This window comes from Lipophrys pholis, assembly GCF_963383615.2.
Source record: "Lipophrys pholis genome assembly, chromosome: 22".
NCBI classification, from domain to species: Eukaryota; Metazoa; Chordata; class Actinopteri; order Blenniiformes; family Blenniidae; genus Lipophrys; species Lipophrys pholis.
In genome coordinates, this window is record NC_137644.1 from 3,240,500 (window position 1) to 3,260,176 (window position 19,677).

The window sequence follows — 19,677 nt, forward strand, 5'->3', positions numbered from 1 at the left end:
TCTAATATTATTTATTCCTTATTTACATAACTTAAAATTCTAAATTGTAATGTAAAGTCAACGGGATTCGAATTGTTAAGTTTATTTACAATATATCAAAAATATATGGAATTTTTCATATTGCAAAATACATTTTTAGGATAAATGAACTTTTCACACTTTCAAATGCACCTGTACGCTGATGACACACAAATATATATTGATTAATCCTGACACTCATTCCACCAATGATACCTGAAGAAGCTGCTTGGTTGATGTTAAAATCTGTTTCTCCAAGAATCCCCAGCATCTGAATAAGCAACAAACTGGAATTTAGCAGCGGTTTTACCACAATCAATGCAAATCCAATAATAGAAATATTAATCTGATGAGGATTGAAACATTTGTACTAAGGAGTAATGGGATGGAAATTCTAAATAATTTCACTTTATTTAAAGATACAAGCGGTAATATAGAATAATTTAGTTTAAAGTATAAACTTATTAGGTTGCTGTTACATCTTGCAATACCAGTTTCCTCCAAAAGATGGTACGGTGAGTCAACAGAAAGAGGTAGTACAGGAGCTGTTAATGTACGCGTGGCTGAATGTCTGCATTACTAAAGAGTGGTATCGTCCATGTGATTAACAAATTTACACCTTTTACACACTGGGTCCAAAAAAGTTTCCTAAAAGTTTCACATTTACAAGGTAATGTTTTGACAGCGTCGTCCGTTTCCATGGAAATGACAGAAACACTGAAATCTATTTAGTTTTCATGTTGGGCCACTAGTTGGCGCTGTTGTTAGTTGTAGTCATGAAAGCACACACACACACACACACACACACACACACACACACACACACACACACACACACACACACACACACACACACACACACACACACACACACACACACACAGCAGAGAGCAATGAGCTCTATGCACTAACGATGGGAGAACACAGACATTTTAGTGGACAGACGACAAATTGGACACGAATGGGATGAGTTTTATTTATTCATTTATTTACTTTACCAGGTAATATAATTAAGAACTGGTTTTCACAACAACGCCCCCCCCCCCCCCCCACCCCCCCCCCCCCCCCCCCCACCATTAGGGTAGAGGCACCATCGGCCCCCAGCGTCCTGCAGCTGAGGCCCATCGTCTCTCTCCCACATGGACGATCACACTAGAAGATGGACTGGGCGCCATGCCTCTACGGAGGCCGCCATGTTTGTTTCTGTACATCAAGCATGAGCAGAAGAGCACTGTTGTTGTGTAAACGGACGTCGTGGTTGTGGTGGTGGTGGTGGTGGTGGTGGTGGTGGTGGGGGAGTAATTCATTTATCCAGTGAACTGGTTTATGCAACACACTCGCACACTCCTTCTGTCACGGAGACGAGACCTTCCCCGCGGCGCTCCTGAGTGAGGACGCTGCCCGAGGCGGACCAGCAGCCACAGAGCCGCAGCAGAAAGAAGGAACAGGGTCGGGGGGTCACACACATTCTCTCCTGACGCCTCCCACAACATCTGCCGCACGCCCAGCCACACAACCGGAAGGCAGCGGTGGCGGCGGCGGTGGCGGCGTCTGCAGCGAGCAGGATGGTGGAGTACACTGCAGTCCTGAGGCAGAACCTCCCACGCCAACAATACAGAAGCGACCACTCATCCAGACGATTCCTCCGAACACGTCTGACACACGTATGATGGGGGAGTTTTCACAAGCAGCGGAACTCAACACATCGACAGCATGTAGTGCTCACTGTGTGTGTGTGTGTGTGTGTGTGTGTGTGTGTGTGTGTGTGTGTGTGTGTGTGTGTGTGTCTGTGTGTGTGTGTGTGTGTGTGTGTGGTTGATCATACGAGGTAGTATATGATCCTGGAGTGTCTAACGAAGGCAGGAACCATCTGGTGTTGGGATGTGAGACAATCTGTCCATTTGGAGAGGTGACAAAGAAGGTGAAAGGCGCACACACACACACACACACACACACACACACACACACACACACACACACACACACACACACACACACACACACACACACACACACACACACACACACACATACAGCTCGCTTCTACCAAGTGCACAGTCTCTATGGTGACTAGTGGCCGTCATGGCAACCAAGTACAAGCAGTAGAAGAAAGGCTCAACTCTCAGGACTGTCCTATTTTAGATCGGTCACACGCACGCACGCACACACGTGTGACTTTGACGTCAGGATCTAACATGAGACAACACAGATCTCTGTACTGCTGATATAATTACTTCAGTATTTATGAACAGCAGTACATTAACTAGTAACACAGTACTATCTAATTAATGCAAGCACTCCTTCAACACAGTCCCCGGCGAGCTCAGCCGGTAGAGCATGAGACTCTCAATCTCAAGGTAGAGGGTTCATGTCCCACGCCGGGCGCCACCTTCCTGTGGGCTCTCCACCTTCCTGTGGGCTCTCCACCTTCCTGTGGGCTCTCCACCTTCCTGTGGGCTCTCCACCTTCCCGTGGGCTCTCCACCTGCAGGAAGGTTCTTAATGGGTGCAATGTGATCTGGGTGACGGTGCTCAGACTGACACCCCCGGATAAGAGGGAGAAGATGGATGGACTCCTTCAACAACTGCTCAATAGAGTTTAAGTCATATTTCGAGGTAATCTTAGATCTATCTTTAGGTAACTGACCTGATACTCGAGTACCATGTCCTCTGGTTTGAGATACAATTTTACACGTCCAGTCTGACTTTCTATTCAAGCCTCCGATCTGCAGGTTTGTAGCTTATAAATTACTTTGTGTAATTTCTTTAATTCTGAACTGTTTCTCTGAGAAACAGATATTTTATGTAGATAAAGTAAACTGAAGGCCGTCTCCTGCCAATTGACCTCAATAAACAACAACACTGGGTAGTTCTTGAAAACAGTTATTTATAGTATTTAAATATTAAAACACATCAGTTGTGTTTGTACTTGATAAGACAATGTAACAAATCAATAGATGAATTGAAATAGCATGTGATATCACACACACACACACACACACACACACACACACACACACACACACACACACACACACACACACACACACACACACACACACACACACACACACACACACACACGCTGTGGGTATGAAGTGAGAGGCAGCAGCACCACCATGTGGATTCTCAGTGCAGGTGCAGGAGTGTGTGTGTTTTGTGTGTGTGTTTTGTGTGTGTGTGTGTGTGTGTGTGTGTGTGTGTGTGTGTGTGTGTGTGTGTGTGTGCCCTGCAGAAACATCCATATTCCGTCTGTCTTTTACCTTATAGATTCATCAAACTAATATTTCTTTTTCACGATATTCATTGAGACATGATGAGGTTTGTTTTGTGGTTCCGTTGCTCGTTGCAGGATTTGAGGACTTGTTGAGGAGCGATGTGTTTTATATGTAGCACTATAAAAACAGACAGAAACACCAAATCTAATGACTATAAAACAGAGACACTTTTACAGTTTGGTGGAGAAAAATCACTTCACTTTCAATCCGATGGCCGATGAAGGAGAAGACAAAGCCTCACATGCAGCTTTGTATTTTCAATCTGACGCAAATAAAACCCTCATCTGGAAATCTGTTCCATACTGAGAGTCACTTCAGAGTAGTGTCGTCACGATACCAACATTTTGGTATCGATACCGATACCACCATGTAGTTCAATACTTTTCAATACTTTTCCAAATTAAAAGAGAAGACAGAATATGTCATTAGATCCAGCCTGTCTTCAGTAGGACCAGTGTCTTTAAATGGTTTGTTACTATGCAGTAATCTTTATAACATTACATGGCTAAAATAACATTTTTTCTTATTATATTCTTTTATATTATTTATTATATTATATTTATAATACTAGTATTTATAATAGCTTACATTTATTTCCAGAGCTATATTTTCATGGGTATATAAGTTATTAGCTGTGGTTCTTTGAACTCCTTCTGCAGGTCTGGGTGTTTGTCCTTCAGGAGTTTAGCAGGTTAGTAGTGTAGCAGGTTAGTCGTGTAGCAGGTTAGTAGTGTAGCAGGTTAGTCGTGTAGCAGGTTAGTAGTGTAGCAGGTTAGTAGTGTAGCAGGTTAGTCGTGTAGCAGGTTAGTAGTGTAGCAGGTTAGTAGTGTTTCCACTGTTGACCAGACGTGTTCTCTAACACTGTTTACACAGTGGAGCTTCAGTGTTAATGGAGACATCGTCTCTCTCTCTCTCTCTCTCTCTCTCTCTCTCTCTCTCTCTCTCTCTCTCACATGGACGCAAACGCCATGTCACTTACGCATGCACATCCGGTATTCTTTTCAAAGTACAAGCTCAGTTGGGAGAAGATTGTTTGGAAAATACCTTGTTTTGGCTTTTACTTTGAAGTTGTGTAGGTCGAGTATGAAGCGCTTATTAAGTTGTGGAAAAGAAAGCGAAGCGCTGCTTTCTGCACTTTCGATTGTCCAAAACATCCAAAACAAGTGAGAAAGAAGAGCAGCCGGCCGACGCTTCCCCCTCAGATAGACTGACGACTCTCCTCGGTGCAAAAGATACCGGTACCGGCCGGGCCCAGTATAGTATTGTTTTAAAGACGTCAGTACCGCGATACCAATACAGTACCGGTATCACGAACAACCCTACTTCAGAGTAAAAACCTCCAGGAAGCAGCAGTTTGTTGACGAGTCGGGGCGACAGGTGAAAGTAAGTCCAGGTCCTATTAGGTGATTTGTTAAATCTGAAGTCCAATTATACCCAGTAAGCAGTGTGTGCTCACTTAATAATGGAGCTCCATGCATTATTAATTACACTTTAATAATGTAAAAGTGGGATTTAATGAGTTTTCATTTCAGGTTGCAATGACTCTTGATTCCCTCATTACGACCAAACGTGGTGGCTTGTCGCCAGCAGGAATCATCTCCAGCAGGAATCATCTCCAGCAGGAATGATCTCCAGCAGGAATCATCTCCAGCAGGAATGATCTCCAGCAGGAATCATCTCCAGCAGGAATCATCTCCAGCAGGAATCATCTCCAGCAGGAATCATCTCCAGCAGGAATGATCTCCAGCAGGAATCATCTCCAGCAGGAATGATCTCCAGCAGGAATCATCTCCAGCAGGAATCATCTCCAGCAGGAATCATCTCCAGCAGGAATGATCTCCAGCAGGAATCATCTCCAGCAGGAATGATCTCCAGCAGGAATGATCTCCAGCAGGAATGATCTCCAGCAGGAATCATCTCCAGCAGGAATGATCTCCAGCAGGAATCATCTCCAGCAGGAATCATCTCCAGCAGGAATCATCTCCAGCAGGAATCATCCCCAGCAGGAATCATCCCCAGCAGGAATCATCTCCAGCATCAATCATCTCCAGCAGGAATCATCTTCAGTAGGATTTACGTGGAAGTAACTACTTCCGGTTCTGCGTCTGCCGGGCAAAGCGGCAAGCGAGGAAGTGGCGATACAAGCCTACGGTGCCATCGATGATCATGGGACACGTGAACTCCCTGCTGAACAAGATCGATGAACTGGCTGTGCCGGTGAAGAATGTGAAGATCTACAGGGAGTGTAGTTTGTTGTGCTTCACTGAAACCTGGCACACTGCCAGAATCCCGGACGCTAACGTTGAACTACCCGGCTACGCCACAGTCCGAGCCGACAGACACTAAAGCCTGCGGGAAGCAGGAGGACTCGCTCTCTCCGAGAACAAGAGGTGGTGTAAGCCTGGGAATGTACACATTAAAATGACCTTGTGCTGTAGGGATGTAGAACTCTTGGCCCCTACTATCTCCCACAGGAGTTCGGACACGCCATCGCCCTGTGTTCCTACATTCCACCTCGAGCTAATGCTGAGGCAGCCTGTGACGTCAATGTTTTGAACGGCTTCAATTTGGTAAACGAATGAAGGAAAACCTCCAACTGTCTGCAGCTTTTTGAGGAATCAATTTCCCTTTGAACACTGAAGTAATGAGATGATAGAGCCAGAGACTCCACAGCAACCACAGTAGCCCCCAGTAGCCCTCAGTAGCCCTCAGTAGCCCCCAGTGGCCCTCAGTAGCCCTCAGTAGCCTCCAGTGGCCCTCAGTAGCCCCTAGTGGCCCCCAGTAGCCCTCAGTAGCCCTCAATAGCCCCCAGTAGCCCCCAGTGGCCTTCAGTGGCCTTCAGTAGCCCTCAGTAGCCCCCAGTGGCCCCCAGTAGCCCCCAGTGGCCCTCAGTAGCCCTCAGTAGCCCTCAGTAGCCCTCAGTAGCCCCCAGTGGCCCTCAGTAGCCCTCAGTAGCCCACAGTAGCCCCTAGTGGCCCTCAGTAGCCCTCAGTAGCCCTCAGTAGCCCACAGTAGCCCCCAGTGGCCCTCAGTAGCCCTTAGTAGCCCTCAGTAGCCCTCAGTAGCCCTCAGTAACCCTCAGTAGCCCCCAGTGGCCCTCAGTAGCCCACAGTAGCCCCTAGTGGCCCTCAGTAGCCCTCAGTAACCCTCAGTAGCCCTCAGTAACCCTCAGTAGCCCTCAGTAGCCCCCAGTGGCCTGCGGCTCTCTTCAGCTTAACACTTTCAGAGAAAATCATTTGAGAATCACTGATGTGAAACATATTGGTATTTATTTTTACTCTATTTGGATTGGAAAATGTATTTAAATTTAATGATTAATTATTTCAATCCGGCTCTAGGAAACTGCCAAAGAAGTGTGATTGTTTCCACTGGGATGTCTGGATGCACCAGAGACCCACATCAGTACATCATACAGAACATCCAGCGTCTCTGCGTCTCCAGGAAGCTTCACAGAGAAATGTCACTTCTCATTTGTTCTTTGTTGCGGAGGCAGATGGACGCCCACGTCTCCGTGCAGGGGCAATGTGAAAACATTCAGTACTTTCAGTCACACACAGGGAACTTTAGCGGCCTCTAGTGGCCCCACTCTGCATTGCAGCGCTGCATCACTGCTCCAAACACCATTCACCTGATCTAAAATCAATACACAGGTTATTCCTTCAGATGTTTCACCACATGAAGACGCATAATGTGCCGTTTATATTCTGCTTTAAGAGTCACACACTGAAACATGCCGAAACACATCAGCACAAGTAGCAAAGATCAATGTTTCTCATTTCACTTCTACACACACGTACACGTTTTCATAGTTTGTGGGGCCCGGGCTGCTACTGTTAATCTAACCACTGAGCCTATACACACTGCAGGCTTCTCGAGGAAAAACTATGGACATTAACATTATTTATATTTACGACTTCTGAACATGAAGGGAGAAAATCCACCACACACATCAGAATAAACACTTCCCAGTCAGACTACACACACACACACACACACACACACACACACACACACACACACACACACACACACACACACACACACACACACACACACACACACACACACACACACACACACACACACACACACACACACACACACACACACACACACACACACACACACACACACCTCTGCTTTAGACACGGTACACATTATTCAGTTTGCCACCACATGAAAGAAACTGTCAGGAGAATTTTAGAGAAGATAAGACTACACATGCAGCACAGTATAAGAGCGTATTAACATATGTTATTTCCTGTATGAAACACATGTGATGCACACACACTAACTGGTTTTCCTCCTGTGGGGACGTCGTATCTAATCCTCCCCTGTGGGGACCTGAAGGGTCGACAGGTTTGAAAGTATACTAGTGAGTCTACGTAACACCTTCGCTTGCAGATTTAGATCAATATGCACATTATTCAAATTTATGAGCATGTTTCTACTGTTGTGCATATGCACTCAGAAGCACACACACACACACACACACACACACGCACACACACATACACACACGCACGCAGCATGTGGGCGGTATCCCCGCTGCTGTGAAACATCTTGCATCCCACATGCTTATGTAACTCCCTCTCCACCTCCTCCAGCTGATCACTCATCACTTCATCCTCAGCTGGGAAGGAAGAAAACTGTCGCTCATTGAAATCAGGCGGGCGGACGCCCTCTGCAATCAACCGTGATTCTGTTTCACTCGCTGCATCAAAGAAGCACATCACTGCAATGGGATCTGCTGCGGGAAATCTCATCCCCCCCTGAAGATTTGAGATCGCTGAAGATCGAATCATAAACCTGGCCAAGTTCGCCACAACATGAGATCTCAAATGTCAAACCTGGTTATCATCTGCCATCAGAGAAATCAGCATGCGGCTGCTGCAACACTCTCAATTTCTCTTTTTACAGCAACTTTCAAACAGGCCTAGGAGCTGTCGAAGAAGGAGTAAGAATATGATATAACAGCAACGATTCTGTCCTGTTTCTATTCTGGGCTCGCATGGCGCAGTAATGAGCAGAAATGCCTGATGGGCATTCTTCAGTGTGGCCTTGGCATGCTTCCCGCAGAGGAACTTTCACCTGATTTTGCGTGAAGAGCCAAAGGCCTGGACTCTGGTGGATGCTGAAGCAGCGGAGAGGAATAATCTCAGTCAGGAGCAGCGACACATGCAAGCATTTATCTCCGCCGGGATTATTATGACAAAGACAAAACTCTAATGCAATTCAACATTAAAGATAAGAGAGATGTGATTCCGAGTAGCTCTGATAGGTTGCGATCATTTCTAAAGAACAAGCTGGTGGAGTTGTTACCCCATCAGACTAAAAGACTTCCCCTCCTCTGGCTGCACCGACACCATAACTGCATCGTTAAATCTCTCAACACTCCAAAGCATTAAGGTGTAAATCTTTGCAAATGGGCCACAAAGTGAAGCTCACAAACAGCCAGGCAGCACTTTTTTTTTTTAGCAAATGTTCCTGAATGAGAGCATCAGCAGGGGATTATTTTCAGCCCTGGATTGATTCTCGCTGGTGTTCTCAGGCTCTAGTCAGTATTTATGGCAACAGTTTCACTCAGTGAGAGACAAATCCAGTATTAACAGACAGATTCTCAGACTGAATGAGGTCGATCGGAGGGGTGAGACTTACATTGATGAGCTCGATCTCCCAGATCTTCTTGACCAGCTCCATGGAGGTGTAGCCATTGATGAGGAAGGACTTGGTGTAGTCGCCGAGCTCCAGAGACTCCAGCCACTCGGCCACCGACGTGGGGTTGTTGCCATCGTAGCCGATTGGCCGCACCTTGGGTCCAGATGGACAGGAGACAGATTAGTGGGAATGCCGGGGGTTCAGGAGTCAAACTGAATACAAACTGAAGTTCTGAGAGTGTGAGCAGCGACTCCGAGACGAAGGGGCGACAGACTTTCTGAAACATTTAAATGAACTTTTTTTACACAATATTCTGCTTCTGGTAACATCTTGTAGGTTTCATCTATATTTGTTTTAATAACTCTGATATATACATTTTTTTCTTCTTCTTATGATTCTTCCTTTAATCCAACATTGCAAACAAAAACTAATCTTTTTTGTATTTTCATTTTTGTAAAGTTTCACATTTACATGAGCCGAACGGTTTTTACTTAATCTTATTCCAGTTCAGTTCTATTGATGGTTTTTAGGCGCACTGTAATATCCCTTGGGTTTTTAAATGTTTTGTGCCATGTGTTGGGATTTATGGTTGGTTATTAGCATTAAATGACTGTAAGTAATAGATTACTGAAAGTAATAAATCACTGGAAGTAATTTATGAAAATTTTTAATTATTAATAGAAGTAAAGGATCATTTACTCATTAACAACTCCTTAAGTAATTGAGTAATTACTTAAAACTTACTAAATTATCAAAAATTATTTATGAATAAAAAATTATTAACTGAATACATTTGTTATTTATCTATTAATAATAAATTGGGGCACCACCAGATAAACTGGAAATAGTTCATACAAAAATATCAGTCTCGTTTGTAAAAGGTTTATTTAAGTTAGTTAATATTTCTGTGTAGAAATATAACAATCTTAAATAAAAGGGAAGGTGTGAGATCCGAGCACAGACTGTTACAAACCAGTGAATTGTCAACAATAAATACACAATAATCACCAATAATCGTTCATTTCAACTAACAGGCGTTTATTAACAAAAATGTATTAATTCATAAATAATTCTGAAATGATCTCATAAGTCAACACATTCAAGTAGCAAACGACATCTAACACGGAGATCTAACCTATCAAACAGCAAACACTATGTACAAAGTGTGTGTGTGTGTGTGTGTGTGTGTGTGTGTGTTGAGGGATGAGGGTGATGGGTGTAATGACCTCGAACGTCCACCAGGTGGACGCAGACGTTGGCGGGTCAGTGTGGTGACCGTGACAACCACTAGGGGCGTGTGAGGTAGATACATACATACATACATACATACATACATACATACATACATACATACACACATACGTACATGTATGTATGTATGTATGTATGTATGTATGTATGTATGTATTTTACTTTTCGCAAAAACTACTCACCCCAATTACAGGGATGATTTGTCATCATCAAGGACCGGTCCATTAGATTTTGGGACGTTAACGTTTAACCGTTTCCAAATAAATTCTAAAAAACTGTCCCATACACGGTGGAAGAGAGAGACTCCTCATGGAGGAGATCAAATGAGATCAGCATCTGTTGCCATGGAGACGCTCCCTGCCCAGTACACAGTGATGAAGCCACCTGACAGGCTAGTTAGCATCGATATGAGCTAATGGCTATCATGCTGACGATGCTATCTCGGTTCTGTAAACAAAGGTGGCGTTGGTGAAGGTCTGCGCTCCACAGAGTGTCGCTCTAATTTAATCTTTTCGTCTTTTCTTTCCTGTCTTTGTTTTCCGGCCTCCAGCCTGGTCTGGTGATGGAGGGTTCAAGCTGAAGCTGCTCTTCTCTCTGACGCTAACTTCCTGTCTCTGAGTACTCGCCGTCTCAGGTGTGAAGAAACGCAGCATCAGCACAATCCGTCCAGGAGCTGCAGAGTCAGTCTGTCAAAGAGGAAACGTTGGTTCTGTCGGAGACACAAGCTGAGTCCAGTCAGCCGACACAAGGGTTGGTTGGTGGTGGGGAGGATCCCTACGTACCATCCATGTTCTCTCTATCCTTCCTTCTTGTTCTCCCTGTTCTCTCTATCCTTCCTTCTTTTTCTCCCTGTTCTCTCCATCCTCCCTTCCTGTTCTTCCTGTTCTCTCCACCCTTCCTTCTTTTTCTTCCTGTTCTCTCCATCCTCCCTTCCTGTTCTTCCTGTTCTCTCCACCCTTCCTTCTTGTTCTCCCTGTTCTCTCTATCCTTCCTTCTTTTTCTCCCTGTTCTTCCTGTTCTCTCCACCCTTCCTTCTTTTTCTTCCTGTTCTCTCCATCCTTCCTTCCTGTTCTCTCCATCCTCCCTTCCTGTTCTTCCTGTTCTCTCCACCCTTCCTTCTTTTTCTTCCTGTTCTCTCTATCCTTCCTTCTTTTTCTCCCTGTTCTCTCCATCCTTCCTTCCTGTTCTCTCCATCCTTCCTCCCTGTTCTCTCCATCCTCTCTTTCTTTTCTCGTCACGTCCGTGGCCTTTAAGGGATTGAAACAATTGATTTAAATTTCCCATTCGACTTTTGTTGTTTTCTGCTGCAGATGAGATTTTAAAGTAGATTTCTATGTTGTGAATAAAACCACCTTCACAGATCTGAGTCAGATCAAAGAGAAAACTGGTCCAAATATATTCAAGAAATGAAAAATGTCTCTCCTTGACATTGAGATGAACAAAATAGTTCCTTTACGTTCCAACTGGACTTTGTCTCTGAGACCTTCAATGTTCTTACGTTAGATAATCAGAATCACTTCATTAGCTTTTGAATTCTGTCAGGATTTGGCATCAATTTGCTTTCATGCAGGAAAAATCTGAAAGACTGAGCTGAACGTTTGAGTGAAAATCCTTGTGGAGGAAAACCCAGAGTTTGAACTACGTAGCATGTCTAACCTTGTCACTGAACGAGATGTTGCAGTTCACCAGGAAGAAGTTTCATCCTTTACCCACACGGTTCCGCCCTTAATTTTGTAGTAGATTAGGTGTTTGTGTAGGTTTAGTCTGTGGGGACGTCCAAAAAGTCCCTCCTGTCTCCTTCTCTAGACACTTCGCCTTAATCCTGCAAGTGTTTAGTGTGGCGGCCATGATAAGGACTGTCTGAATTCTCAATAAGCAAAGGAAAGGAGGCTCATTGCTTCCTTTAGAACCTCCTTTAGCTTAGGAACCATTGATGCTTCCTTTAGAACCTCCTTTAGCCTAGGAACCACTGATGCTTCCTTTAGAATCTCCTTTAGCCTAGGAACCACTGATGTTTCCTTTAGAACCTCCTTTAGCCCAGGAACCACTGATGCTTCCTTTAGAACCTCCTTTAGCCCAGGAACCACTGATGCTTCCTTTAGAACCTCCTTTAGCCTAGGAACCACTGATGTTTCCTTTAGAACCTCCTTTAGCCTAGGAACCACTGATGCTTCCTTTACCAAAGAAGACCAGCTCATGTTCCCCCACAATTCCTTGCGGCGACAACATTTAAAGGAACCCGCTCATCGGAGCGTTCAGGGAAACTCAGGATGACTGAAAAAGGAGCAGATCATGTAAGTTACCAAAGTAATAATCTGCCTAGAACCACTTGAAATCATCTAGAACCCAAATGAACTTATTGTAGTTCATTTTCAGAAACTTGTAGTTCTTTCCCCACCATGGTGGACGTCGCAGTATTATGACGTCATTAAGTGAAAGTGCTGTCTGACTGCCACAAGATGTGATCACCTTTCACTAACTCCTTTAGGAGGCATCCTAACACCTTTCACTAACTCCTTTAGGAAGCCTCCTAACACCTTTCCTTAACCCTGTGACGTCATCCAGGGGTTAAGGTAAAGTCCATAGATAAGGAGGTAGGAGGGACCTTTCAGACGCACCCATGGTCTATTCAGGGAAGTCTTTTATGTTGAAGGTCATTTTTGGGCATGTGACAGGAAGTCTGCCATCTTGTTTAGTTCTCTGGAAGCCACATGTGGGAAAGTTCATCCACTGCGATCTGCATTTTCGTTAACGCCATCGACACCATCTGTAAGTTTTGACTGATGGACAGGAGCTTCATTTAGTTTAAATCTTATTGGTGCGGAATGTTTATTGTAAATGTGGATTTGATTATCGTAAGATGCTAATGGGACGCTGCCATGAGATATACTGTTTTTTCATGCTAATTGTGTGCGTTAGCGCTTGCTATTAGTGCTATGCTGATAGTACCTACTTTATTTCTGTTCTGCAGTTTTACTCCATAATGAAACATTTACGTGGTTCATCAAAATAAAGTGGAGCTAAGGAAACTCCATCCTGACTTATGTATCTATTCAAGTGGCGTTAGGCGCTGTGTTGGACACACAAGGAGACACACAGTTTCATCTGTTCAGGCTGTTTTCAAGCTGCTGCACCATCTGGAAGGTCTACAGAATCTCAGTTGTCCAGGCAGGAGACTAATTAAAATAACTGAATCAGTTGGACTGGACAAGGACGATGTTTTCACTCTGATCCAACTGGCGTCATCAGCGTGAACAACTTTCCTTGAAAAGTGTGTATAGATAGTGTGAACTCTGGTCAGGGGAGTTTGTCTTCTTGGGCGACACCTGGTGGACAAGAGGTGAAACATCTTTTGAAAGGTGAGTCCAGTCGACCTGTTTAGTGTCTTGGAGCAGCGTCCCACCTGATAAATGACAACATGCGCGGAACAGTTTGATGGCTTTAAATCGATCTGGTGAATCTTGGTTTATATTGTGTAACAATAAAACTTGTGACTTTGCAGATAAAACTTCAGTTTGTCTCCGATTCCCTTTCAGTAAATGCAGCAATGTAACAGTGTGTCATTGAATTCATCAATAATTTCACCCTCCACTTCTTTCCTCTCCTTTTAATCAGGAATTCTTTCAGGCGAGGAAAAGCCCGATATGATTACTTTTGCTCCAGAAGCTCTCTGGTGCCCCCCGGGGGCCGGCCCTGCACCTCAGAAGAAGGACGGTTTGGATTCAGCAGTTTGTTGCTCAATTAAATGACATCTCTCTCCCCGAGTCTCCCTCCTCATCCAGTACGATCCGACTGGAGAGAAAGCAGCTTCTCACAGAGCTACGTCACTCGGGTGGAGCAGATCTGCTGAATCTCACATCAAACAGGAAGCAGAGCGACGCTGCTCTACGCCTCCCAACGTGAAACTCCTTACGGACATGCTGCGATCATACAACGCTGACAGTGCAATAAACTGGAGGGAGTTGAAGTCTGCAGCACTGACCCGCGGCAGCAGCCGGATGGCCTGCAGGAGGCGCTGTCTGTGGGCGGAGTTAAGGATTCCGATCTCCAGCAGGTCTTGGTCCTCCACCACGTTACTGCCCTGAAAACAGATCAAACAAAGCTGAGGTTAGCGTGTGTTTATATCAACTATCAGCTCTCCTCCACGAGTTCAGACGAGCAACATCACATCGTCCACACAGGAAGTCTGATCCTGAAACTGCTTCGTGTTATCACTCCCTTTAAAGGTTCCACGGCTCATTATTCTCACATGGTTTCACGGAAAAGTCAAATCAAAAACTTGCACTTACAGTTTTATGAGTGTGGAGTTTCCTACTGTCTGAAATAAATCTGTTTTCCACTAATTTAAGTTTGTGAAAATCTACTAACAAACTGAATAACGCAAATATCCATAACGCTATGTACCGTATAGTTCCCAATAGAAGAGCACCGCCTAACAGAGGAGCACCCCCTTTTCCAAAGATGTGGAGAACAAAGAAAGATTGGATTTTACTTCACCAGTAATATACTTCTATAATAACCTTTGAATATACACTTGAAAGTTTTTCTTTGTTGTGGTCACAGTGTACGTGATCAAACAATTAGTACTGAATTAGTACTGATTGAGATCGTGGTAATCCTCAATCTCAATATAAAGTCAATTTTAATGAAACATTCTGGTGCAAAATACAATGAAATGTCAAAGTAAACGCATATAAATTCTCTAGAACCACGTCGTTTGGTGGGTCGGTGAGTTGCAGCCTTCAGTGGCTGGTTCTGGCTCGCGGGCCTCATATTAGACTGAAGTGAGGTGGCGTCGCGCCAGGCTGCACTGCGCCACGCTGCACTGCGCCACGCTGCACTGCGCCACGCCACACCAGGCAGCGCCGCAGCAGGGTGCACCGCGCCGCGCCAGGCTACACTGCGCCGCACTACACTGCACCACGCCAGGCTACACTGCGCCACGCCAGGCTGCGCCGTGCCAGGCTACACTGCGTCACACTACACTGCACCACGCCAGGCTACACTGCGCCACGCCAGGCTACACTGCGCCACGCCAGGCTGCGCCGCGCCAGGCTACACTGCACCGCGCCAGGCTACACTGCACCGCGCCAGGCTACACTGCGTCACACTACACTGCGCCACGCCAGGCTACACTGCGTCACACTACACTGCGCCACGCCAGGCTACACTGCGTCACACTACACTGCACCACGCCAGGCTACACTGCGCCGCGCCAGGCTACACTGCGCCACGCCAGGCTACACTGCGCCACGCCAGGCTGCACTGCGCCGCACAAGGCTGCACTGGGCCGCGCCGCATCAGGCTGTGCCACGCCAGGGTGCGCCGCACCGAGCCAGGCTACACTGCACCACGCCAGGCTACACTGCACCACGCCAGGCCGCGCCGCACCAGGCTACACTGCGCCATGCCAGGCTGCACTGCACCACGCCAGGCCGCGCCGCACCAGGCTACACTGCGCCATGCCAGGCCGCGCCGCACCACACAAGGCAGCACTGCGCCGCTGTGCACCAGTGGCTGGTTCTGGCTCGCGGGCCTCATATTAGACTGAAGTGAGGTGGCGCCGCGCCACGCCAGGCTGTGCCTCTATATATTAGCAGCTGTCTGCTCACTCACAAGTATTAACAGTTAAAACGTGTTGGTGCATGACGATTTGTCCGCTCTCACCAGGTCTCCTGTACAGGTTCTACATATTTTACACGACTTTGAGCAAACCGCCCAATATTTTCTCGGCCATCAATTTTACAAATTGACCGTCCAAACAGCTGGACGCCTCTCTTCCTAAAACTATGCATGATTCCAATAGATGTGCACCCCGAGGCTTGCACTCAGGCCACGCGAGTCTATTAGGAAATATACGGCATGAGTCTCTTTTCTAACATTATTATGATAAAATAGGAGGAAATGACATGAAATGAAACAGGAAAGGTGAAATACAAGGAGACAAGATTAAATAAATGAAAATAACATGAAATTAGAAAAAATGAAACAATAAATACTGAGATGAAATAAGTGAATATATCATTAGCTTTAATATTTTTTATTGCCAAAAAAGGAAAATATAAGTTAAGAGATGAAGAAATAAGGTAAGAAATTTTAAAAATGTATTATATATCTTAATTCTCCTCAATTAAAATATAGAATAAGATAAGGAAGGATTAAAAAAGGTTCATATTAAATATATCATGACTGGAGAGAATCAATTCATAGAAGCTAAAGTAGAAAACTCTTAGATAAGATCCAATGAGATGAAACAAGGTGATATAACAGAAGATAAGATTTGATTTCTTGCCTCATGAGGAAACTTGTAGCAGAACATAGAGGAGTGAGTCTATAGGAGACACGTGGACGTCGATACTAAACAGAACAAACACCGAGAGGCGAGGGATGTGAAACGTCATGCACAGATTCAGTTTAGAACAGGATGCTGGAGCTTGAGGACCGTCTGTGTCTGAACCAGTCAAATCCCAGTGTTGGTTCTCAGATGAGCCCTGGATTCTGTGCTGGTCTCGTCTGACTGTCCTGTAACCCGAGCTGCTCACCAACAACATGTAGGCAGGAATGAGGCAGGATTCTCAAACAGCCACAGCAAAATGTGCAGAATTCAAATGTAGCTGGAAAACAGACTGACGTGTTTGCACTGCTCTGCCTGAATGATGAAAATCACAAGATAAATACCAGCTCAATGTTTAAATGTGTGGTTTTTTTTATCAGCAACAACAGCTAATTAAACACACAGTATTTTATAAATTGCTGCTATTTTGATGGAAATTACACCCCTCAGTTAGTTCACATCTTCATTAATTATATCAACACTCGGAAGTCGTGAAGCTTCACAGGCAAACGACGCCCCTGTGAGTGCGTGTAGGAGAAAATATATAGTCCATAAAGCGCTGCAACGGAACACACGCCAGCCCAAACATTACCACCCCGTTTCATTCATCCAGACCAAAATACCACTGAGAGTAAAGATATTTCTTAGTAAAGCTGTGAAGCTCCAATCAGCAGAGTGAAAGTCAGTCTGATGCTCCATCAAGAGCCACAACACCAGGCAGCACGGGACACTCAAGATCCATAACACCAGGCAGCACGGGACACTCAAGATCCATAACACCAGGCAGCACGGGACACTCAAGATCCATAACACCAGGCGGCACGGGACACTAAAGATCCATAACAACAGGCGGCACGGGACACTCAAGATCCATAACACCAGGCGGCACGGGACACTCAAGATCCATAACACCAGGCGGCACCAGACACTCAAGATCCATAACACCAGGCGGCACGGGACACTAAAGGTCCATAACACCAGGCGGCACGGGACACTAAAGATCCACAACACCAGGCGGCACGGGACACTAAAGGTCCATAACACCAGGCGGCACGGGACACTAAAGATCCACAACACCAGGCGGCACGGGACACTAAAGATCCATAACACCAGGCGGCACGGGACACTAAAGATCCATAACAACAGGCGGCACGGGACACTAAAGATCCATAACACCAGGCGCCACCAGACACTCAAGATCCATAACACCAGGCGGCACGGGACACTCAAGATCCATAACAACAGAAAAACACCAAAATCATGTTCCTCTTTTGTTGTTGCTTCTTTGTTAATTCATGTTCCTGCTTCATGTTCCTGTCTAGATAGAGCTGCTCAGGCTGGTTTAATCTAGTAACAGTTGTAAAGTGTTCAGATCAGTGTGATAACTGCAAATAATATATGTCCCCCACCCATCCCCCCTACGGTACGGTGGTTTTCACTTTTCACCTCTAATTAGTCTAATGGGAGGAAATAAAAGAGATATCCTTCTCTGGAAGGACAGAGAGAGAGAGATATGGGTAATTACAGGAAGGAGGGATGGAGGGATGAAGAGTGGAGGAATGGAGGGATGAAGAGTGGAGGGATGGAGGGATGAAGTGTGGCGGGATGGAGGGATGAAGAGTGAAGGAAGGAGGGATGAAGAGTGAAGGAAGGAGGGATGAAGTGTGGCGGGATGGAGGGATGGAGTTGATGAAGTGTGGCGGGATGGAGGGATGGAGTGGATGAAGGAGGGATGAAGAGTGGCGGTAAACAGCTCTGAAATACATGTGCATGCACACACGTACGCACGCACGCACGCACGCACGCACGCACGCACACACACACACAGGTTTATCTGCTTGGTGGGGACCTGGGAGGCGTCCTGAGTCACTCCAGAGAAGGTAAAGAGTCTCCAAAGCGTCTGGCTGCAGATCTCCGGTCCAATCTCAACCTTCTCATCTCCATCGTCACCTCTAAAGGTAATAATGCTCATCGACACTGGAGGTTTGTAATGTGTGTGTGAACAGCTGGTAAACTTCCAAACACACTGTTGGCGGTTCGATGCCCATCCTGTGTGGAAGTGTTCAGAGTGCTGGAGTGGAGGAAGTTGTGGACAGATCCACATGCGTGCTGGACTGAAAGACTACAGCCTCCAGGTCTCCTTCCTGGTAAAGTCACACTGCTGACAAGCGTCCGACAGAAAAGGAATAATTAAAAAAAACTGGTCGAGAGCGAACGTCGGTCGACTGTGAGAGCCGAGGGCTGGGGCCGGGACGTTTCCTTTCTGGACAGGAGGTCAGCTTCTGGTTGTCTGCAGTGCTGCGTCAAACGCTCAGACATTCACTGTTTCGTAAGTCGTGTCTGTGTCCAGCTGTGTGTCCAACTGTGTCCAACTGTGTGTCCAGCTGTGTGTCCAGCTGTCCGACTGTTTGTCCAGCTGTGTGTCCAACTGTGTGTCCAGCTGTGTGTCCAGCTGTGTGCCCAGCTGTCCGACTGTTTGTCCAGCTGTGTGTCCAGCTGTGTGCCCAGCTGTCCGACTGTGTGTCCAGCTGTGTGTCCAGCTGTGTGCCCAGCTGTCCGACTGTGTATCCAGATGTGTGTCCAGATGTGTGCCCAGCTGTCCGACTGTGTGTCCAGCTGTGTGTCCAGCTGTGTGTCCAGCTGTGTGCCCAGCTGTCCGACTGTGTGTCCAGCTGTGTGTCCAGCTGTGTGTCCAGCTGTGTGTCCAGCTGTGTGCCCAGCTGTCCGACTGTGTGTCCAGATGCGTGTCCAACTGTGTGTCTAGCTGTCCGACTGTGTGTCCAGCTGTGTGTCCAGCTGTGTGCCCAGCTGTCCGACTGTGTGTCCAGATGCGTGTCCAGCTGTGTGTCCAGCTGTGTGCCCAGCTGTCCGACTGTGTGTCCAGATGTGTGTCCAGCTGTGTGCCCAGCTGTCCGACTGTGTGTCCAGATGTGTGTCCGACTGTGTGTCCAGCTGCTAATTTAGGATTTGATATGAAAGAGGAAGTTCTGTGGATCTTATAAAACCCTCCTGGAGAAGTGTTACTTTCTGCTTTCTGCTTTCTCCTTCGTCTGTCTCGTCTTCAAAGGTGTGTGCGTGCGTGTATGTGTGTGTGTGTGCGTGCGTGCGTGTGTGTGTGTGTGTGTGCGTGTTCTGCCTG

At 46.1% G+C, this 19,677-nt stretch overlaps 1 protein-coding gene across 1 annotated transcript in view; it reads right to left on the reverse strand.

Moving 5' to 3' along the window:
• Positions 1-19,677, reverse strand: part of anks1b (ankyrin repeat and sterile alpha motif domain containing 1B) — a gene marked incomplete at its 5' end in the record, with an annotated part of 204,047 nt that overhangs the window by 44,051 nt on the left and 140,319 nt on the right. Inside the window, 2 exons of the mRNA XM_080491747.1 lie at positions 8,954-9,106; positions 14,187-14,285. Coding sequence (XP_080347873.1) covers positions 8,954-9,106; positions 14,187-14,285 — 252 coding nt within the window. The remainder of the gene's footprint in view (positions 1-8,953; positions 9,107-14,186; positions 14,286-19,677) is intronic.